Raw genomic sequence first — 23,761 nt, 5'->3', positions numbered from 1 at the left:
ATCTCAGGGTAACAAGGCTTTTCATCACTGGAACCTCTAATTTCCTCATCTTTAAAGTAGAGTTATCATGTTTCATCAGTCTTGTTGTGAGAACAAGTAGAACATTGTATGTGAAGACAAGTTTGTGGCAAACGTGTCCACAAATTGACCCCACCGGTGGACAGCCCACTTTGACAACGCAATGTGTCCACAAATTGACCCCACCGGTGGACAGCCCACTTTGACAACGCAATTGGGGAAGACCATGCACTGCCAGTTTATCTTTGCCACCAATCTTTCCACAGAGCAGCTATTCTCCTGTTTTTGCCTGCCTGTCTCAGAGGAAGCTCAGAGAGGGCAAATGACCCAGACAGGGTCTCACAGCCAACAGAGAGACCAAAACCAAGATCTTTCTGGGATGTTAAGACTTTCCATTCTAAAGTCCTCCAGCCACTGACGTTTTCTAAAAGGTGACTCTGACCTTAGCTGAAAAGCATGTCACAGTAGATTATATCCAGGATCTGGAGTTACACTGCCTGGGTTCATATCCTAGTTACACCACTTACTAGCTGTGTGACCCTGGGAAAGATAATTATTGTTTCCCCATGTGTACAATGGGACTAAGACCTCCCACACAGCATTAAGAAATAACCACGTTTATAAAAGGCACTTAAAATTGGCACTATATAGTAGTGCCAAATGTTTTAAGGTGAGAAAGTAACATCCAATAACGTAATTAAATGAAAAGGCGATGGTATCTCCTTGAAATGACAAATTCGTTTTGGAGAAGGCTTTAAAAAAAAAAAAACCCACCACAAATCGCTACCATTCGTCAGCTTGAAGTCTATGGAACTGCAGGCAAAATAAGGGTGGGTGGAAATTTGCCCCTGACAGATCCCTACAATTCTCATTTTATTTCTTTTACTTATTGGCTCCACGAAGCCCGACAGACACCATCACAAGCGAGCCAGTCCTGAAAACCCGATTCATGCCACCCCACGGAGCACAGTCAGTCGCACGTGGATTCCTCTCCCGGCTGCTTCCGCTTACAACTCTTTCCCCGCCCGCTTCCCTTTCGGCGCCTTCGGATGACGTCAGAGCGGGCGCCGAAGCCGCAGGAACCGGAACCCGCGCCTGCGCTCTGCCCCGGCGGCAGACCTTTGGACGGCTCCGAGCGTGCTGGCCGGAGGGCGCGGGCGTCCCAGTCCCGCTGCGTCGAGTCGGTGGCGTGAGGCGTCCTTGAGCTGAGGACCATGAACCGCAGCCGCCAGGTGACGTGCGTGGCCTGGGTCCGCTGTGGCGTGGCCAAGGAGACGCCAGACAAGGTGAGGCCTGGTCGCTCGGAGGAGGGTGAGCGGCTTCTCCTGCAGCATCCTCGGTCATCCGGCCTGGGAGACCTGGACCTGGAACGCGCGGCCCTGGCCTGCCTGCTGTGACTGGCGGGGGTGAGGCCAGCTGTGGCCTGATGGTCGTGATCGGGCTGCGGCTCCGAGGGTCTGGGTCTCCGGGGGCTGGGGAGTCAGGGGCTGCGCCTCCTCACTGCCCCTTCCCCCAAGCCCAGCCCCAGATACGTACACAGCTGGAAGGGGGCCGGGTGTTGCTCGGAGTGGGAAATCCACCCAAAAGCCTCCTTGACGACACCATAGCTTCACCACCCCCCAGTGCGTCTCCAGGCATAACGGGAAAAGGGAGCACAGAGGTGAAAACTTCACTTTCCGCTCCTCTGCGCGGTGCTGGGAGGAGTAAACTGGATGAAAGCTGTAGTGTAGGAAGACTGATGTGGGGGCTACACTGTCCTGAGGCTGGGAGCTGATTGAGGGATTTCCTGCGGTAATTCAAGGGAGATGTTGATGGGACAGTTGAGGATGAGAGGTAAATGTGACAGATTATGAGGGGAAAACCTACAAGAGTTGGAGAGAGTCCTGTAGCAGAGATGAAGATTACTTAAGTTATTCAACAGGTACGTCTGAAGTGCTTTTTGCATGCCAGGCATTGTTCAGGGTGCTGGGCTAGGCATGAACGAAACAGAAAAGGCCCCTGCCTGTACGGAGTCCTCACGTGGTTATGTGATTTGTCGGTGGGAATAGATGCCGTGAAAGAAGTGAGGGGGTGGGGAAGTTTGATTTGAATGTAACTGGGCCGGTGATGACAGAGATAAGAAGGTGATAGGAACGGTGAGGGGCTCCCTCATGAGGTTAACAGGAATGAGGGATTAGAATAGCGCAGTAAATGTAAATTCCACCGGGGCACACGCTGTTTCATTTGTGAGTTTTCTCTGGTGGTTGGCTCACAGTAGGCACTCAATGCATATTGATAGAATAGGAACAGAAAATTATATTTAAAATGATTGAAGGAGATAACAGCTGTTATTAAAAAGGGACGTACAGCCTTTAAAATTCTTGAGGAAAGTGATTTCCAGACGTTTCTACACATTGGAATCACTTGGGGCACTTCAGAAACTACTGATGCCTGCGCCTACTCCCAAGTATTGTGGTTAATTGGCCTGGAGTGTAGCCTGAAATTTTTTTTAAAGATCCCCCAGGTGATTCTAATATGCAGACAAGCTTGGGAACCATTGCTTGAAGAGTTTATAGGAAGAAGAGATTGGATTTAGACTGAAATCCCAGAAAGGAAACTCAGACCAATAAGAGAAACTAGAAAATAAGTATCTTTTAATTAAACTTAAGAACCTTTAGTTTCTGGAGGTGTCCAACAGTGGAAGGTCAGCGCTCAAGAGGATTTCCATATTTCTGGAGGCATTTTAGTACAAACTGGGTGATTGATTCACTCCTCGTCGGTCAGCAGGCCTCCCTCCTGTGGGCCGAGCCCAATGACAGGTCGGTGTCTGTTTTCCAGGAGCTGACAGTTTAGTAGTGATAGGGGTGTTTTTAAAGGTACCAAAGCATTGATTAGGTGAGGGAATGCCCGTTTTGAAGTAAAGAGAGTGACTTCAGTTTTGAAGAGGATGCCCAGTAGAGAGTCTTCTAGGCAGCTGGAAGAAATGGAACTGCAGAGTAGGGCTAGAGAAGGGAAAGTCTCAGTTCAATCAGTTCAGAGGTGGTAGTTTTAGTCTTGAGAATGAATGAGCTTTGCAAGGAAGTGACACCCTGGTGAGGGAATTCTTGGCAGTGGTAACAGGGGAAAGAGCAGAGGACCAAGGCAAGGGTGGGTCTGTTTAGGAATACCCACAGGGAAGATGGAGAGAAGTGGCCCAGAAGGAGTCAGAGGAATTGGAAGAAAATGAGATGGGCCCTGACACAAGTCAGTCTTTTCTGAAGAGGCTGGAGAGAGGTAGAGTAGACTGAGCATGATTTTTGAACAGTTTCAGGTGGGAAGGGATCTTAATTGTAAGGACCTGTAAAACTCCCTTTACGTTAAATTTAGAGAGTGTGGACTGATAATTTGATTCTAATGATGTCACTTGAAGTTGTATTTTACATTAGTTTGCAAACTGCTTTTTAATTTAAAGACTTCTAATGATTTCCTTAAATATATCATAATGGCATGTTTGCTCTCTCATAGGTAGAGCTAAGTAAAGAAGAAGTAAAACGTCTCATTGCTGAAGCAAAGGAAAAATTACAGTAAGTTTAGGAATGTTGATGTCTGTAGTAAAGTCCGGAAGAAATGCAAGTCTTAAATAACGACAAGGCAGTCTTGTTATTGAATGGTGCCCTTTGGGTGACTTATTTTCCTTTGTTTACATAGAGAAGAAGGTGGCAGTGATGAAGAGGAGGCAGGTGATCCTTCAGAAGATGGCATGCAGAGTGCACGTACCCAGGCACGACCAAGGGAGCCCCTGGAGGATGGCGACCCAGAGGACGACAGGACGCTGGATGAGGATGAGCTGGCTGAGTACGACTTAGATAAATACGATGAGGAGGGCGACCCAGGTTAGAATTCACTCACTTCTGCTGGTTTTTAATCCCAAACTCAGTGCATGAGATCATGCTTCTAGTGTTCCAAAGCTTTACTCTGAGATTTTATTGTCCTTTATGTCTGTCAAATAATCTGGCTCAAGGCTTGAGCAGACAGAACATTTCCTAAACTAGTTTAGAAAATAAACTCTAACCCACTAATCTCAAGATCTAAAAAAAAAAAAAAAAGTATATTTTATTACAAGTAATGAGTATAATAATCTATAACTCATTTTTCTTTATGCGCAATAATGAGAGAGGAATTATTACCTCTGTTTTACAGAAGAGAAAACTGAGGCTTAGAAAGATGGACTCACTTTGCCAGTGTCACATGGCTGGTGAATATGGAGCTGAGTTTGGAGCACTCTCTGGCTCTAAAACCTTCGTCGTTCTTGGTGTACTTCATTAGCTGCCGAGGATAGTGTTTTCCATGGGACTCTGGGTTGTGGGCCCCTCACCTTGCTACTGTCCTGCTAGGACAGAGTGCCGTGGGAATACAGAGAAAGGAAGGGTTAACCCAGCCAGGAGAAATGGCCTTCAGCCGCAGCTTTTTAATATTCTGCACACCCTGCAGATTATTGGTGCTCTCTCATCCAGTAGAAATTCTCTTCTCTGTTGCCTGTCAAATGTTTAAGACCTATTAATCCCGACTCTTTAAAGTAGCTTCCCCTAACAATTAGGAGTATTTTCCTTTTCCTGAGTTTTTTGTTACTCATTATTACTCTCTGTCACCCTTGCAGATGTGTCATAAGAGAAGTCTATTTTCAAGTAAGTTTAGTAAAAAAGGCATATAATACCCTGTTTCAGATTCATAAGGCAAGTTATTAGCACATCAACTGTTCTAAAAAATCTTGCAGTAGAGAAACCTGTTTAACTTTGTGAAACCCATCACTTTTCAGTTTTATTTGACCGGGCAACCCTTATTTATTGTGTTGATTCCAGTGTTTTAGGGTAATTTTATTTCCAGGTCCTCAAAGCCACCTCCCTGTGGCACTTCTGAATGATTACAAAGAGCAAGCAAGAGAATCTGAGCAGAGTTCTAATATTTCCTAAAAGGGAGTTTCCTTGGAAGATTGTGAATTCCAAGACTATCAGATATCCATTTCAAGGTCAAATATAAATGGCTTTTAAACTTCTGTTTATTACCCCCCACTATTTCCTTTCCCAACTATGGATGATCCACAATTAGTTATGAAATAGATCTAAGTCTAAAGATGGGATGCCTTAGAAAAAAAAGCTTCTGTCAAATGACTTACTCATTTCAATTTATGAATTCTTGTAGATACTGAAACTCTTGGTGAATCTCTCTTGGGCCTTACAGTCTATGGGAGTAATGATCAAGATCCTTATGTGACTCTGAAAGATACGGTAAATATTTACATAGCTTTTCTCATTGTGTTCCTTAAGTGTCTGAAAAGCCTTACCAGACGTCTGCTTCTAGTTAATGACGTTTTTTCTCTCCACTCAGGAGCAGTATGAACGTGATGATTTCTTGATTAAGCCCAGTGACAATCTCATAGTCTGTGGCAGAGCTGAACAGGACCAGTGCAACTTAGAGGTGCATGGTGAGTGAAATACATCCCTTACTAAAATGTTCTCTCTTTAAGTGATATTAAAATAATATCCATAATAGTTACTATTAGGAATTTTTAGGCACCAGATCCTGCTGTCTCTCATTTAAGTTGGTTACCAGCCTACAGATTTCCTGATTATTGTGCCTGGGCATCTGTAGTCTTGGTCACTTTGCTGCCTGACTTTATTTATGGAAATAGGTCTCCTGGAACGTTCTAATAGGGGTTTTTAATCTTAAACATTTTTGCCAGTTTTTCACTTTTCCCTCTATTAGAGAAAACCTAGAAGTAAAACTATGAAGAAAATTGGAGGAAAAATGACAGTCCCATTCCCCTGAGGTGACTTATTACCCTGGGTTTTTACTCCGGTCTCTTCTGGCTGCCTTTTTTTATGTGGCGAAGATGATACTCAATAGTTGGGATTTTATCCTGCTTTTTTCACAGTCATCTCAAATATTTCCCCTTTTGCAAAACATTGTATTTTCATGAAAATTCAGCACACAGGGCCACATTTCTCTTTTGGAACCAAAACATCTTGGTCAGCTTTCCCAGCTCAGAGAATGTTTGCACCAAAGCCAGAGGTGAATGCTTTCAATCTGAATTAGGCGTTGATCGGAAGTTTTCTTTTTTATTTGAGTTTTTAAATCAGATATGTTTTAATGTTGATATTTATTAATTCAGCAAACATTATTTGAATGACTGTGTTCTTAAAAATAGAGCTTCGAAATGTCTGGAATATCCTGCGTCCAGATTTTCCCTTGTTTTCCTGCCTCTCCCTCTGCGCACACATCCTGAGGCCCGTCCTTCCTTGCCGAGACACTCCCCTTCCTCAACAGTCTTCTGTTCGCCTGTCTGAAAATTTTGAAGCTGTAAAGAGATTTTAGGCTAAAGCCTTTTATTATGGGAAACACACTTGCAAAGTTTGAAAATTAAAACCTTTAGGTTGAATGTTTATTGGCATCCTCTGGGTTACTTTGTCGCTCATTCTGTTTATTGGCTTGGATTTCTGTAACTCTTCAGGTCTTCAAGGCTGCCTACAGGAAGCCCATAGACAAGGCTGTTTTAATCCTATGGCCCATTGTGATCTATTTTTAAAATCAAAAAGGCTTTTAATAGCATACTTCAATGTGAAGTTATTCTCCTATCTTTGAACTTTTTTTTTTGGAGGAAGATTAGCCCTGAGCTAACATATGTTGCCAATCCTCCTCTTTTTGCTGAGGAAGACTGGCCCTGAGCTAACATCTGTGCCCGTCTTCCTCTACTTTATATGTGGGATGCCTGCCACAGCATGGCTTGACAAGCGGTGCATAGATTTGCACTCATGATTCGAACCTGCAAACCCCAGGCTGCCAAAGAAGAATATGCGAACTTAACCACTGCGCCACCAGGCCAGCCCCTGAATTTTTTACGTATTTCAAATGAAAACCATTTTGGTGAAATTTTTAAAAGACCGATTCAAATTTCAAAAATTGGAACTCATTACAGTTTGTCATGATTGATTTTTATATATTCTTATATGAGAACTTGTAGTCATTCCTTTGAATTTAGTGAGTATCAGAGAGGAGTTGAGAAAGTAAAGTAAAGCATTATATTCCTACTTCCTTTTAAGTTGGGTCATTAAAGATATATTTTATTTGGTGTGAGTCTCGAAGTTATCCGGCATATCTGTATTCAAGTATAATTTCAAAATTGCATTCTAAAGCTGATCTGAACGTTGATCTGACATGGTTAAAAGAACATTGTTTTAAAGTATTGTCATCATTTTATTTAAAATGGAAGCTGAGTACATTGACCATGGTTGAGGTTCTTGCAGGATCACAAGCAAGCCGTTCTGACGTGCATTCTCACTGTACAGTGATCAGTGAGATGTGAATCACTGTGCTCAAACATTACATGGAGTCTCCTGATCCCAGGATCTATCCAGACGCAGAGGGCTGAAGAATTAAAGAAACCCTTAGCTCATCTTATCATTGCTTCTTTCTAATAAAAAGCATATTGGGGGGAAATTTCTGATTATTTGGGCTCTATTTTATCAGTTTCACTGTATAATTTTTTAAAGACTTTTTAGTCATTGATTTTAACAATATTTTAGCTCTTTACTATTATAACTGTGAATGATAAAAAGATAATTCTTTTAGTTGCCATATTCCAAAAGAATGTTCTCAAGAGCTTTATTTGTTGTTGGTCTTCATAAACTTTTTCTAAATATTAAGTCATTTTTGACAAGCATTTATATTTCTAAATATGTTATTTCTCTCCAGTGCTGTTTTCTGTTTGTTCTTCCTGACTTAGAACCAAAGAGACCTCTAAAAGATAAAATAATATTGAAGTTCTCCTGATGGAGACCTTATGAGCAGTTGTTTTTTGTAAGGAGTGAACCAGAAGATAGGAGCACTTCAGCCTGGGAACATGCGGTGGAGTCTCCAAGCAGATGTCAGCTCTCTGTCAGTGTTCCTAGTTCCTTTTGGGGCACACCAGCTGATGGGACTGTAGTAGACATGCACAATTTCTACCTAGTGGTATCAACTTTGCGTTTTCCTTTTAATGTCATCAAGTTTGTCTCACTTTAAGCGTGTGGCTCCCGTAAATTTAATAGGGAGAATCTGTTCTTTTGAGTGCGATGTGATTTCTTACTCTGATGGAGTAAAGTCTCTTTTCCTGATCTTTCCAGTTTATAATCAAGAAGAAGATTCTTTCTACGTACACCATGATATACTGTTGTCTGCATACCCTCTGAGTGTGGAATGGCTCAACTTTGATCCTAGCCCAGATGATTCTACTGGTAATTAGAAAACTTCAGATTGCTCAGTGGTTCCTAGTCCTTTGTGTTTTTCCTAGCCTCATACGTTATGTATTCTGTGTGAATATTTTCAGGATTATTGATGTTTTATGAAGTTAGTTATTTTAAGTTATAGTTATGTAGTTTTTAGAATGCAATCACTTAGTTGTTTGGGGTCTGTCTCCAGACTTTAGATAGGCTAAAGAGGCAGCCGCTCCACTGTCGGCAGAAGGACAGCCTGAAAGCATTTTGGGGGCTGCAGAACCGTGTGCAGGTCTCATAAAAACCTGGTATAAAATGGCGTGATGTGTCTGTGTTACCAGGTAGAGTTTAGTGGCATGACCTCTTTCAGAAAACATCAAGTAAAACCAAAATGAAGAGAGAATTAGATTCTCAAGTTAGTCTTTTTAGCCCCAGCTGCACACTACTAGTTGCCCCTGTCCTACTTCTTAATGAGGGTAGAAACTAATAATACTCTTAGCTTATATCTCATTTGCAAAGCTTGTACACACTCATGATCTGCTCACATCCTCACCCTCGCAACAGGGTGTGAGGGCAGAAGGTGGTTTTGTTCTCATTACCTAAGTGAGGACTTTTCGGCTAAGAGACTGAGCCCCCATCACTCAAACTGCACTCTGGGGACCAGCAGCACAGCATTGGCATCACCTGGCAGCTGGTTAGAAGTGCAGACTTGGGGCCCCACCCAAGACCTGAAACAGAATCTGCATTTTAACAACACTCAGATGATGTACACATGTAGGAAAGTTTGAGAGAAATTGCTCTAAGCCATTACTCAGTTAATCTACGGTGTGATGTATTTCATTGGAAGTTACTTTTTTAAAATCGTAAATACGTCATTTCCTCCTGTAGGAAATTATATTGCTGTGGGGAACATGACCCCTGTCATTGAGGTGTGGGACCTTGATATAGTGGACTCGCTGGAGCCAGTCTTCACCCTTGGAAGCAAGCTATCAAAGAAGAGGAAAAAGAAAGGAAAGAAGGTAAACAAGTCAACAGATATTTAAACTCAAATGACAAACAGAAATAAGCTTACTAGGGCTGGGGGAACATAGGCTTTTTCAACTAGACACTTTCGGTGGAACAGGAGGGGTAGTTAATGAAGCTACTGTAGTTCCTAGCTTTGAAAAGCCATTCAAGGAAAAAGTGATTTCTGATTGCATAAAGCTCCGTTGGCACCTTATTCATCCTTACCAAAACAAATTACTCAGGTTATAATTCTCCTTTATACATAGTAGCTATTCACTCTGATATACTAGTTTTGAACTTTAAAAAAATTTCTATTTAGCCTTTAGTACGTTGAATTCTGAATATCTGTGTTTTAATTCCTGTAGCTTTTTAAACTTAAATGTGAGGGGGATTGGTATTTATAGAATTACCACACCTGGATTAAGAGCTACTCTAGTTTTCTTTCCTGCAGAAAATATTCACCATGAATCTAAAGTGACAGGGGGACAAGTTGTTTCTTTCTCTGGGTCTTCAAGTTTGCTTAGATCAAGACAATAATCTTAATATTTAAAGAATCTTTCAAATTAACATACGATTTTATTTTGGGAGGGAGATTTTAATACAAAAAGTAATTAAATCAAACAATTATTACAGAGTTCCTCAGCAGAAGGGCATACTGATGCAGTCCTGGACCTTTCTTGGAATAAGCTGATCAGGTAGTAAGCACTAACATTTGAAGGATTGTTAAAGACCGTAACCATTGTGATTTTACCTCCTGCCGACCCCTGTCTCTCCGTGTTGTGCACTGTGGGTCTTTGTGTGTGTGTCTTATTTTCCCTTCCTCCAGCATACGCTGCTTGAAGGCAGGAGCTCGGCTGTCTGTCACCTGGCATCCCCTACATCACCTGCCAGCTCTTGGCTTGCTAGGTGCTCATTACATTTGGTGACCGAGTGCCCTTCTCTCCAACATCACTGGAAAAAAACTGTCCTGCAGTGCCAGAGGTGCAGGAGAATTGTTTCTTCATGGAAGACATTTTTCTCACTTCAATTTTCACAAAATCTCATCCACATATTTTTTATTTAATTGTGAAATATACATAACTTAAAATTTACCATTTTAACCCGTTTAAGAGTACAGTTGAGTGGACATTGTTGCACATTGTTGTGCAACCGTCGCCACCATCAAACTGCAGAACTTTTTTTATCGTCCAAAACTGAAACGGTGTACCCATTAAACAATAACTTCCCAATCCACACGGGCCCTAGTAACCACCATTCTACTTTCCGTCTCTGTGAGTTGACTCCTCCAGGTCCCTCATATAAGTGGAATCATACAGTATTTGTCCTTTTGTGACTGGCTTATTTCACTTAGCACAAGGTTCATCCATGTTGTAGCATGTGGCTGAATGGTATTCTGTTGTATGTATATACCATATTTTGTTTATGCATCTGTCAGTGGACACTTAGGTCGCTTCCACCTCTTGGATGTTGTGAATAATGCTATTATTATCCACATAGCTGTGAATGAATAACATGGATATGCAAGTATCTGTTAGAGCCCGTGCTTTCAGTTCTTTTGTGTATATACCTGAAAGTGGAATTGCTGGATCATATGGTGATTCTATTTTTACCTTTTCCTCCCACATTAAAGTTCTCATTGTATGAGGCTTAAGAATGAAAACATTAAAAAAACCCCAAAAAACTTCTGAACACAACACCAAGAAGAGCACTCCAACAAGAGTAGGAATCAGCAGAGGACATGCATTTTGTTACTGGGACCATTTTACTAGAAATCAAGGTCCTCACTTGTAACAACGTCAACAGGTTATTCCTCACCATAATCCTAAATTCCATGCACCAGAGTATGGGAAGTATTTTAAGTAACATTCTGCATCTTTTCAGGAAAGAAAGGAGAAAGGAGAACCAGGGTCTAAAATAAGATTGAGAAAGAAGAGTTAAGGAACAAAGAATGTGTGGCATTGAAGTCAAAGAGATTGACTGTAATTACCTTTTTGAGGAACCGCCATACTGTCTTCTGTAGCAGCTGCACCAGTTTACATTCCCGCTGGCAGTGCACAAGGGTTCCGATTTCTCCACATTCTAGCCAACACTTGTTACTTTTGGGTTTTGTTGTTTTATTCCAATAATAGTCATCCTCATGGGTGTGAAGTGGTATCTCATTGTAGTTTTGATTGGCATTTCCCTAATGAATAGTGATGTTGAGCATCTTTTCAAGAGCTTACTGGCCTTTTGTATATCTTCTTTGGAGAAATGTCTTTCAAGTCCTTTGCCCATTTTTGAATTGGGTTGTTTTTGTTGTAGTTGAGTCGTAGGAGTTCTTTATATATCCTGCTAATTAATCCCTTATCAGATTTATGCTTTGCAAGTATTTTCCCCATTCAGTGGGTTGCCTTTAACTCTGTTGATAGTGTCCTTTGCACAAAAATTTTAATTTTGATGTGGTCTAGTTTATGTTTTCTTTTGTTGCCTGTGCTTTGTGTTATATCCAAGAAATCCCTGCCAAATCTATTGGCATGAAGCTTTTCCCCTAAGAGTTTTATAGTCTAGCTCTTAAGTTTAGGTTTCTGATCATTTTGAGTTAATTTTGTATACAGTGTAAGGTAAAGGTTCAACTTGATTCTTTTGCATATGTCATCCACATATTCTTTATACTTATCTTTAAACAGTAGTTACCCAAAAAGGCCATTTTCCTGATAGCATATTTGGTTTGAGGGGCTACTAAGGCAAAAGAGGTAAGCATTAGGTAAAGTACAACTTATTTGAGGAGTAAGAACAAACTGGATACCCAAGGCACATTTTCTTAGCATTTCCATCACACTGGACACTTGGTGATTGTGAGCGTCCTGAGGAGGATCCCAGAGTGCTAGCTTACCAAAGGATTTCCTGTGGTCTTGTTTGTGTTCAAACCTCTTCAGAGTTACAACAGTGTGGGGAAATGGACCTGGGAAAGTGGTTTAGGTTAGTATTTCCCAAACTTAGCTGCAAATCGGAATCTACTGGGTAACCTTTAAAGTACCTTGGCTCTAATCTCCCAGGATTGAGTAGTAGATCGTGAGCACTTCAGATCATGCCAGCTTTTTTCCTACTCAGTGAATTTCAAAGCTTCCACCATTTAGTCCTATATATAGGTCATAATGTCTCAACTCCTTGGCATTTCATAGATTAAATGTTCATTTAAATTCCCAATAACTAGTTTATTTATATACAATGCCTGCCAACAGCAAAAAGTTAAAATTTCCTAGTACATTTTTCATCCTAGTCATTCCAAAAACATCTGAGATTCCTCCCACATTAAAGTTCTCATTGTATGAGGCTTAAGAATGAAAACATTAAAAAAAAAAGAAAAACCCCAAAAACCTTCTGAGCACTACACCAAGAAGAGCACTCCAACAAGAGTATGAATTAGCAGAGGACATGCGTTTTGTTACTGGGACTAACAGGAATATGTGGTGTGTTTTTGTTTTGTTTTTTTAAGTTTCCCAGGTGACGCAGATGCTGCCAGGCTATAGGCAGGTGTTTGGGCTTTGTCTGAATTGGGCCTGGTCCTGACTAATGGGCAGATGAATGAGATCGAATAATAAGTGTCCCAGGCTTTTAGGAACCGCTCTTCCTCACTGTCACAGTAATCACATGTGCTAAATTCTTCTCATATAGCAACTATTACTCTGAGTAACTGAAAGTTCGTTCCAGCCCCTTATCAGTATTCCAGCTGGTTCATGAGTTCCTTTCCCTGGCCACACTTCCCTAGCTCCATTTAGACACTTAGTGTCTGTATCTTTACAGGGAGAAAAGGCAGGCAGCTGACGTTTGCCAGGGGCCTGCTATGCTCCGCTCACTCAGCCAGGTACCTGCATAGCAGCCCTTGGAGGTTGGTTGTATCCTTCTCATCAGCAGGCAAAGAAGTGTGACTGACAAATTTTAAGTCTTACAGCTAGTAAGTGGCAGCACCAAGCACCCATTTCAGGTTTCCTGGCTTGAAAGCCTGTGTTCTGTGGTAGAACTACAGTTTTGGCACTTAATCCCTAAGAGGTAGGCATACTGGTTTTTTCCTGTTAATAGCATTTAATGCTTTTAAAAAAAAAAAAAGTTGAGATATAAATTCACATATAAAATTCATTTTTTTAAAAGAGTTTATTTTTCCTTTTTCTCCCAAAGCCCCTTGGTACATAGTTGTGTATTTTTAGTTGTGAGTCCTTCTAGTTGTGGCATGTGGGACATCGCCTCAGCATGGTCTGATGAGCAGTGCCATGTCTGCACCCAGGATTCGAACCAGCGAAACCCTGGGCTGCCGCAGTGGAGCGCGCAAACCTAACCACTTGGCCACGGGGCCGGCCCCTAAAATTCACTCTTTTAAAGTGTACAACTCACTGGTTTTTAGTATATTCACAAAGTTGTGCAACTGTCACCATTCTTTAATTCTGTAACATTTTCACCAATCCAGAAAGCACTCCACGCCCATGAGCAGTCACTCCTCGCCCTCCTGTCCCTCCAGCCCCTGGCAGCCACTGATCCACTTTCAGTCTCTGAATTTGCCTATTTGGGAGATTTGCTAGAAATGAAATCATACAATATGTGGCCCTCTGTGTCTGACGTCTGTCGCTTAGCGTAATGTTTTCTTTTCTTTTTGGTGGAAGATCAGCCCTGAGCTGACATCTGCTGCCAATCCTCCTCTTTTTTTGAGGAAGACTGGTCCTGAGCTAATATCTATGCCCATCTTCCTCTACTTTATATGTGGGATGCCTACCACAGGATGGCTCGTCAAGCAGTGCCATGTCCGCACCAGGATCCGAACTGGTGAACCCCAGGCCGCTGAAGTGGAACATGTGCAGTTAACTGCTGCGCCACTGGGCTGGCCCCTAGCATAATGTTTTCAAGGTCCATCCATGTTGTAGCATGTATCAGTGCATCATTCTTTTTTATTGCAGAATAATATCCCCCTGTATGGATATACCACATTTGTATATCTATTCACTAGTTAACGGACATTTGGGGTTTTTTTGCCTTTTGTCTATTACGAATAATGCTGTTGTGAACATTCATGAAGAAGTGTATGCATTGGCATACGTTTTCGTTTTCTTAGGTATTAAGAGTGTAATTGCTAGATCACACAGTAGTCTGTACCATTTACATTCCCATCAGGAATGGAGGAGGGTCCCAGTTTCTCTAAATCTTACACTTGTGATTGTCTTTTTTATTGTAGCCATCCTATGACTATGAAGTGGTAGCCCATTTTTTGATTTTCATTTCCCTAATGACTGATGAGGTTGAGTTCTTTTCACATGCTCATTGCCCATTTGTATATCTTCTTTGGAGAAAAATCTGTTCAGATCCTCTGCCCATCTTCTAATTGAGTTATCTGCCTTTTATATATTCTAGATACAAATCCTCTATCAGATACATGATTTACAAATACTTCCTCCCATTCTGTGGGTTGTCTTTTCACTTTCTTTATGGTCAGTTGCAACATGAAAGTTTTTCATGTTGATGATTGTCCAATTTATCTGTTTCTTTTTTTGTTTATGCTTTGGTGTCATATGTAAGAAACCATTGTCTAACCCAGTGTCATGAAGATTTATACTTGTTTTCCTCTGAGAGTTTTAGACTTTTAGCTCTTACGTTTAGGAGGTCTGCTATCTATTTTGAATTACTTTTTTTGTATAGTGCAAGGTAGGGATCTAATTTCGTTCTTCTGCATGAGGATATCCAGTTATCCCTGAACCATTTGTTGAAAATACTGTTCTTTTCTCCATTGAACAATGGATAATCTTAGTGCCCTTGTTAAAAACCAGTGACCATAAATTTTATTCTCTTAATCCTTATGCCAGGACCACATTGTTATGGTTACTGTAACTTTTCAGTCAGTTTTGGAATCAGGAGTTGTGAACTTTCCAACTTTGCTCTTCTTTTTCAAGATTAATTTGGCTGTTCTGGGTTCCTTGCCTTTCCATATAAATTTTAAAACAAGCTTGTCAGTTTTCGGCAAGAGTCAGCTGGGACTGCTTGGATCTGTAGACTGCTCTGTAGATGGCAGTGTGTCTGTTTTAACATTTGTCTTCCAATGCCTGGACGTGGGCTATCTTTCCATTCATTTAGATACTCTTTCTGTTAACAGTCTTTTATAGTTTTCAATATGTCTTAAATTGCTTTTGTCAAATTTATTTCTAAGTGTTCTTTTTGATGCTGTTGTAATTGGAACTCTCACAAGTAATGCTTTTGGTTTTTACAAGATTACCTGACTTGTTTCCTCCTGTTCTCAGAAATGTGCTGGCAAGCGCATCAGCTGACAACACTGTAATTCTGTGGGACATGTCCTTGGGGAAACCAGCAGCGAGCCTTGCCGTACACACAGACAAGGTATGGTGATTTAGTGGATAAAAAGGATTCTAAAAATATGGCACAAATATTGGCTGCAAATAATCACAAACATTTCTATACGGCTCTTTGCGAATTACAAAGTGCTTTGACATGCTCTCACTGGATCTGCACAGAGCTTTATGTGATCGTTGTAATTACCCATCATAGAGATACAAAAATGGGTGCAGAAAACTGAAGTGATTAGGACCCTTAGTGCTTTGTAACCTGTTGACAGAGGCTCCTAAAAAGGGAAAGGGGGTGTCAGTCACCAAATAGGGTGAAAGAACGTAACAGATCCATTCTCATCGAACTCGGGGATCTAACGTGCCAACGCACGCTGTGGGACTTCTGCGGCGTGTGAAGCTTCCTGGAGAAGTTTGACCCCTCCTCTTTTTCCTGTGAATATATTTTAACACATGAGGGACATGTGTATTATGCCAAACACATTTTGGGGAATGATGCATCATATATTCAGAAATAGGTTTTGTCCTTCTGATTATGCAGTACACTTTATGTTTCTTTAAATACTACTAAGTTTCAAAGGGAAAAATTTATAGGAACACTGCCAAATTGATTCTCACCAAATATTAGGCAGTTTTACCAAAACCAAACAAACATAGATCTGTTCATTTATGTTTCCTCCTTTTAGGTCCAGACTCTGCAGTTTCATCCGTTTGAAGCACAGACTCTGATTTCTGGATCATATGATAAGTAAGAAAGCATTTCAGGAATTATTGCTGCTGTTTTTATCCTCTTGAACTAATTCAAAAAGTATCACTTTATGCTCAGACAGACTATGTTACTGAGGCGCCTATGTGTTGAAATTTTTATTTTTGTCCTTTTCAACTCTGGTCCTTTCAGTCTGCAAGATAATGTGGGTCTGTCATAATATAGTTCCTAACTAGCAACTGCTTTGATTTTTAGAGGGTGTATGAATTCACCTTGCTGTGAAACAGGCCATCCCAAATCAGTGACTTAAAACAAGAAACATTTATTTCTTGTGCCTCTGCAAGAGTGAGCTAATCTAGGCTGGATTCAACTGGTAGCTCTGCTGATCTTGGCTTGTTCAGGCTGGGCCAAGGCGACTTGGCTCTCCTCATGTCTCACATCCTCCTAGGAGCAGTGGGCTAGCCCACACATGTTGTCATGGCGATGTCAGAAGCTCACGCAGTTACGAAGCCCTCACGCGATGTAAGCTCAGAACTAGTGCATTTCTGTCTTCTTCTCTTGGCCCAAACAGATCACACGGGGGGGGTGGAGATGAACTCTTTCTTTATGGGAAGAACTCCCACCTCACTGACAGCGTGGATGTAGGCAGAGGTGAAGAATTGGGCCCACTACCGTCCAGCACGGGGGGTTCCAGTCATGGGTGTGCAAAGAGTGATATGTTTACATTTTTAGATGGAATTCATGCTAAATTATGAAAGTGTATCCACTGGTTCGTCCGACACAGTAACCTGCTGGTAGAGAGTAAGTGTGGCTAAGACTTGGGTTTTCTGGCTCTGAGCACTGCCGGGAAAGGAGAAATTAGAAATTGTCCTGGTCTTTTGGAAATAGAGAGGATGCATCTTATCAGTGGAGGATTCTGCCTGGAGAAGGTCAAGACCACTGTGACATCCAGAGCCACCAGTGCCTTCAAGTGACAGGATCAGAGTCCCTAATTTGTGGAAATCAACTCATCTTTTCCTCTTTATTTTAGACCCTTAAAATAGGCTTTAAATAATTGGATCTTGACTTCACAGCATTGTTTTCTTACCATTTCGTTATAAACTTAAAGCCTATAGGAGAACTGAACTCTTAAAACTTGAGCTTTGTCTGAATGTGTCCAGGTCAGTGGCTTTGTTTGACTGCCGCAGCCCCGAGGACAGCCATCGAATGTGGCGTTTCAGTGGGCAGATCGAGAGAGTGACCTGGAATCACTTTTCACCGTGTCATTTTCTGGTAAGACTATGCATAGTATTATTTTGCTAATCCAGGTTACTAAGGACTTACCTTCTTTAATTCCATTATAGCGAGAGTTTCTAAAAAGAGTCTCTTTTTCTGTACTAACAGTGTGATGTCCGTATTTGAATTTTAGGGTAAAAAAAGTATTTTTAACAAGAACAATGGATCAGCCACAAAAAATACATGTAAAATGATTTTATACATGATGAAAAACATGTAAATGATTTTGCTAATTCCAACCATTCCAAAGTCTGCCACATTTTATTTTAGTTATTGATTTTGATCATTTTGTTAGTATGTATTTGAAATATTAAGTATGGTTAATATTCTTTTGATGTTTTTTTAATGGTTAAATCAGCCCAAGAAGATATCCTTTTATTTAAATCCTAATACTTAAATGCAGCTCCAGTAATGAGAATGGTAGCATATTTAGTTAATATAGCACTATCTCCCAGTAGGAGAAAAGTAAAAGATTTTTCTGTAAATACCCTTAATGTCTGTAGGATGACAGTTTTCCATGCAGCACCCAAAGATTCCACTGATGTTTCAGTCCATGGAGAAATACAATCTCAGCTTTCATCCAGAAGGAAAGATTAATTAAAGAAATTGTGATTTCCTAATTGTCCTAATGTAAATATGTAGTGCTTTTTAATTAAAGGAAAGAGTTTAATTAAAGGAAAGAGTTCTTTAAAAAACAGCTTTCTTCAAATACATGGACAGTTTTAATCACGTTCCTGCCCTGACTCTGAGAACTCCTGCCCTAGCTCTGCACAGACGTGCGTGCGATTCCAGCCAAGCTGCCTCATGCCGGCTTCCACTTTACAGTTATCAGGAGTGAAGGCTCAGTTGTCTTTGGATGTTGTGTTGCACTTGGCTCTATTCCCTGAGGTTATTTGCTAACCAACGGTCCTCGGTACTAAAATCACAAATATGTAGGGAAATAGGGAGTAACCACAATAAAACGGTGTCCCTCCTGCCCTCCAGTCTCACATGCAGAGACCCCTCGTCTCCTATTTTTGTCCACGTCCGCAGCCCAGCCTTCACCACTGCATCGGTTGTCATTGTTCCCTCCCTTTTTCCTGTACTGGCTGTTGCTCTCGGCCTGTTTATAGGCTCAAGTCTCTCTCTCTCTTGACTAGGTCTGTCTTCTAGTATCTTTATTTCCTCTCCCTTTCTTGAACATCTAACAACCACCGTAATCTGCCTTTCAGTCCTCATCTGATTGAATCTCTGCCCAAACACTGACGTCGTTCATTACGCCTTTCTTCAGAAGCCCTGTTTCCTGGCTTCCGTGACATTCTTCATCATCCCTTCTCCATCTTTGATTCTTTCTTCTGTGAGCCCTTCCTCACCCTGTGCCTTAAGTGGCCATGCTCTCCAGACCTCGGCCCTCAACACACTGCTCTTTTGATTCTGCACTCCCAGGGCACGTCCCCTCTGTTCCCCCGGAGTCACTACCATCTCTGCTTCCACATCTCTAACCCCGGTGCATACCACTGCCAAAGCTTCACACTCATAGCCAGCTGCCTAACAGACATGTCAGACGCGGCTCATCCGCAAGTACATTCTTTACGTCCATGTGCATTTTGAATAGCTCCTCAGGTAAGTCAGGTATAGAGCTGCTTTTCACTGTGACTTATACTCTTTACCCATTGCTAAATACTGTCGTCTAGTGTCACCTTGCCTGTCTTTTACTCTTTCCAGGCCAGTACGGATGACGGCTTTGTATACAATTTGGATGCACGTTCAGATAAGCCAATTTTTACACTTAATGCACACAATGATGAAATCTCTGGTGAGCAAGAATAGTGTTGCGTTTCTATTAACTTCTGATGAAGTAAATCTGTATTTCAAAGTGAGAATCTCTGAACCAATCTTACCTGCCTTTAGGTCTTGATCTAAGCAGTCAGATCAAGGGCTGTCTGGTGACGGCATCAGCAGACAAGTATGTGAAGATCTGGGACATACTAGGAGACAGGCCGAGTCTGGTTCACTCCAGGGACATGAAAATGGTAAGAATCTCCCTAAGCACCTTTGTTCTCTGTTTTCTGTTTCTGACCTGTATTGTTTGTCTTTGTCTAGACATGATTGCATTAAAAGATATGGATTTGTTGGGAAGTTAATTGTGAGCTTAGTCAAATTTGGGGGGTGTTTTAAGACTTAGGACAGTTTTGGGGGAAATCAATGACTATCTGGTTCCTTTTCCAATTCACATAATTAACAGTTGCTTGGTAAGAACAACAAGGATGGGGGGAGGGTTTTCTAGGACACAAGTGGAATGGCCACATTTCTTTACCCTAAAATCAGGGCCATCCCAGGAAATCTTGAACCTTTAGGACTCTAGCTGTTGGGGTCAGTTTATCTATCACTACCTCTTTGCATGACTAGTTCTAACTGTACTGAAGCTGATTATAGTAGCAAATAATTTAGAAATAACTAAAATTCATTCATTCAGCAGATATTTATTGAGCACCGAGTGTATGCTAGGCACTGAGTTATGTACATTACAGAGAAGATTGCACAGCTGTTTACAGTGGTGTGTGCGTGAATATTTAGAAAGGCAGGTTGCACAGGCAGTTTTTATAGTATCATCTCATGCTTGTATCTAAATGCTTAAGTGCTCATATTTAAATCTAGAAGACCATAATCCAAAACATCAACACTGCTTATCTTGCTGAGTGATTTTTATATTTGTTTATATTTTCTATAGTGCATATGTGTTATCTAGTACTAAAAATGTAAATGTTAAAAAAGAAAAGTTTAAGGGGCCGGCCCAGTGGTGCAGCGGTTAAGTTCGTGTGCTCTGCTACAGTGGCCTGGGGTTCGCCACTTTGGATCCGGGGTGTGGACCTACACACCGCACATCAAGCCATGCTGTGGCAGGCATCCCACATATAAAGTGGAGGAAGATGGGCACGGATGTTAGCTCAGGGCCAGTCTTCCTCAGCAAAAGGAGGAGGATTGGCAGCAAATGTTAGCTCTCGGCTAATCTTCCTCAAAAAAAAGTTTAAAAAATGACTTAATAGTGATCTCTGTTATCATCATCATTGCTTTAAAAGGAGAATTAAAGTTTCTAGGAATACTTAGCAGATTAGATTTATTAGGAAAGCCTTAATAGGATGATAATGGAGATGAGAGGCCTGAGTGGTCAGAGCGTGCAGACTCCTTACAGGACGTCCATTGTGCTGATATTCCTTCCAACTTGACTGAACTGCCTTTGCTGGAGGCTTCAGAGATACTGGGGAGTTGGTTTTGCGTAACCATTCAAATCATAGGTTCTTGTAGACAGAAGTGAGATCACGATTAGGGTGCTCTATAAAGACTGAAATCACTGACTTTCTATTCTATTCTCCCCAGGGTGTTCTCTTCTGTTCTTCCTGTTGCCCTGATTTGCCATTTATTTATGCCTTTGGGGGTCAGAAGGAAGGGCTTCGGGTCTGGGATATAAGCACAGTCTCTTCAGGTAAGGATCTTAATTTCCTGCTCTCTGAATGACTTCTGTAAGGGCTAACACAGAATGTGTGGCTTGAATACATCAGGTAGATAGCACAGGTGGATCCAGTGTTCACCCTGTGCTGTAGTCTGCTTAGGAAGTAGACAAGATCAAGTGTAATTTGGAAATGTTCATGTTCACAAATTTGGTCTTCACACTTTAAAATATCTTTGATAAAATTTGAATTTTAAAATGGAAAGATCTTATGGGAAAGCTGAAAGGAAAGACAGCATGAACAGCCCTCCCCTTCTCAGTTCCCAGTGTCAATAAATCTGCCTTTTCTCAACAGAATCCAGCTGTACTGAGGCCAGTCCCCTCCCTCAAGGGAGTCTGGCCGCTTATTTATTATTTTGAGGTAGTCTGGTTGGTCCTACGAACATGGAGGATATAGTCCCACTATCTGATTCCTGAATCTTACCTCCCATGTAGAAAAAGGGTCCTAAATCCAAAAAAGTTCTCTGCTGGTCATGATACAGAGAAAGATGAAAGAAAGAAAATAGGAAACAGAAGTAGAATAAGGGAAGGATGGAGTCACAGAATAAGGGAAGGGATGGGACACCTGTTATCAAGGTGGATTAGATAAATCCAGGACAAGGTAAAGTACCCAAAAAAAGTGAGTCAGTTTAAAACATAACCTCATTCAGAACATTAACTTGGACTTCTGAGTTGGTTACTTACTTTCCTATTTATAAAGCTTTAAATACATGTTCATAAAATTCCACCCCAGGGTAGAGAACCTCATTGGTCATTTCTACATTTTAGTCTCTTAATTCTCTGATCTGGTAGTTTCTTAACTATTTATTTGTGTTTTAGTAAATGAAGCATTTGGAAGACGAGAGAGGCTTGTTCTCGGCAGTACAAGAAATTCATCTATTTGTGGCCCTTTTGGGAGCAGGAGCTCAGACATACCAATGGAGTCTTAAAGAAGATCATACATTTCCTGTTTTGTTACTGTAACTGTTTTAAAAAGCTGCCTAGAAATGTTCCATGTGTAGCTACAGCCATGCAGTGACTCAAACAAAATACTGCCTGACATTCCTCTCTGCAGCTATGGTGGCAGCACAAACAGGGCTGGTCTTTGTGCTCACCTTTTTAGAGAGCTCCTGTTGCATTTCTTGGAAAGGATAATAAAAAAGGTTTCTAAAAATTCCTTAAATATGCCATCTGTGTCACAGGCAACCTAAGTTTATAAAACAAGTAGTAATTTATAGAATTGAAGGAACTTATCGAATTTTAAAAGAAGAAAATCCTGTGATCTTGAAATATGGGTAAACCTAGGCCTGGAAAGATTGTGATTTGGCCAAGATTTGTGGCACAGTAGGCCACAGACAGAGGCAGGCGCCCCAGAACTGCACTGTCCCAATGTTCATGGTTTACAAGTCTTTTCAGTGTTAAAAGTCGCATGCCTTTTTTTCCCCTAGCATGGTATTCACTGTTATCAAAGAAAAGAGGTATTACATAATGATAAAGAGGTCAATCCAACAAGAGAATATAACATTTGTAAATTTTATGCACCAAAAGTAGGAGCACTAAATATATAAAGCAAATGTTAACAGACCTAAAGAGGGAGAGAGCAATACGATAATACCTCACTTTCATCAATGGATAGATCATTCAGACAAAATCAATAAGGAAACACTGGCCTTAAATGACACGTTAGACTAGATGGACTTAACAGATATACAGAACATTACATCCAAAACCAAGAGATTACAAGCACACATGGAAAAATCATGTTATACCACAAAACAAGTCTTAATTTACTAAGACTGAAATTATATCAAGCATCTTTTCAAACCACTATGGTATGAAATTAAAAGTCAATTACAAGAAGAAAACTGGAAAATTCACAAATATGTGGAGATTAAACAACATGCTTTTGAACGACCACTAGGTCAAAGAAGAAGTCAAAAGAAAAAAAATACCTTGAGACAAATGAAAATGGAAATGCAACATACTAAAACTTATGGGTTGCAGCAAGAGCAGTTCTTCACAGCAATAAATACCTGCATCAAGAAATAAGACCTCAAATAGACGACCTAACTTTACACGTCAAGGGACTAGAAAAAGAACAACAAAGCCCAAAGTTAGCAAAAAGAAAGATCAGAGTGGTTTAAGTAAAATAGAGACAGAAAAAACTAAACCAAGAGCTGGTTTTTTAGAAAGGTAAACGAAACTGACAAACCTTTAGCTAGACTCAGTAAGGGAAAAAAGACGACGCAAAGTAAGAAATGAAAGAGATGTTACAATTGGTATCACAGAAATACAAAAGCTCCTAAGACACAACTATATGCCAACAAACTGGACAGCCTAGAAGAAATGGAAAATTCCTAGAAACAAACAACCTACTAAGACTAAATCATGAAGAAATAGAACATCTGAACAGACCAATTACTAGTCAGGAGATTGAATCAATAATCCAAAACCACCCAACAAACAATGTCCAGGACCAGAGAGCTTCATTAGTGAATTCTACCAAACATTAAAGAAGAATTAATACCATTCCTCCTTAAACTCTGCCAGACAACAGAAGAGGAGGGAACTCTTTCATTTTATGAGGCCAGCATCACCCTGATAGCAAAACCAGACAAGGACACCACAGGAAAAGAAAATTACAGGCCAATATCCTTGATGTACATAGATGCAAAAATCCTCAACAAAATATCAGCAAACCAAATTCAACAATACATTAAAAAGATTATATACCATGATCCATTCAGATTTATTCCAGGGGTATAAG

The 23,761-nt window shown here is 40.9% G+C and overlaps 1 protein-coding gene across 1 annotated transcript; it reads left to right on the top strand.

Annotated features, from left to right (window-relative positions):
• The first annotated feature begins 1,063 nt into the window (after positions 1–1,063).
• PWP1 (PWP1 homolog, endonuclein) lies at positions 1,064–22,181 on the top strand. Its single transcript, XM_014852351.3, has 15 exons — positions 1,064–1,304; positions 3,502–3,560; positions 3,685–3,869; positions 5,176–5,261; positions 5,362–5,458; positions 8,136–8,246; positions 9,114–9,244; positions 9,864–9,925; positions 15,488–15,584; positions 16,234–16,295; positions 17,414–17,525; positions 19,233–19,323; positions 19,419–19,540; positions 20,886–20,991; positions 21,835–22,181. Exons 1-15 carry the CDS (start codon positions 1,233–1,235, stop codon positions 21,942–21,944), a joined length of 1,503 nt encoding a protein of 500 aa, XP_014707837.1. The 5' UTR covers positions 1,064–1,232; the 3' UTR covers positions 21,945–22,181.
• The last annotated feature ends 1,580 nt before the right edge of the window (positions 22,182–23,761 follow it).

Source organism: Equus asinus, chromosome 4, assembly GCF_041296235.1.
Source record: "Equus asinus isolate D_3611 breed Donkey chromosome 4, EquAss-T2T_v2, whole genome shotgun sequence".
Taxonomy (NCBI): domain Eukaryota; kingdom Metazoa; phylum Chordata; class Mammalia; order Perissodactyla; family Equidae; genus Equus; species Equus asinus.
The sequence above is the reverse complement of the archived record's forward strand: the minus strand, read 5'-3'. Positions and strand labels throughout refer to the sequence as shown.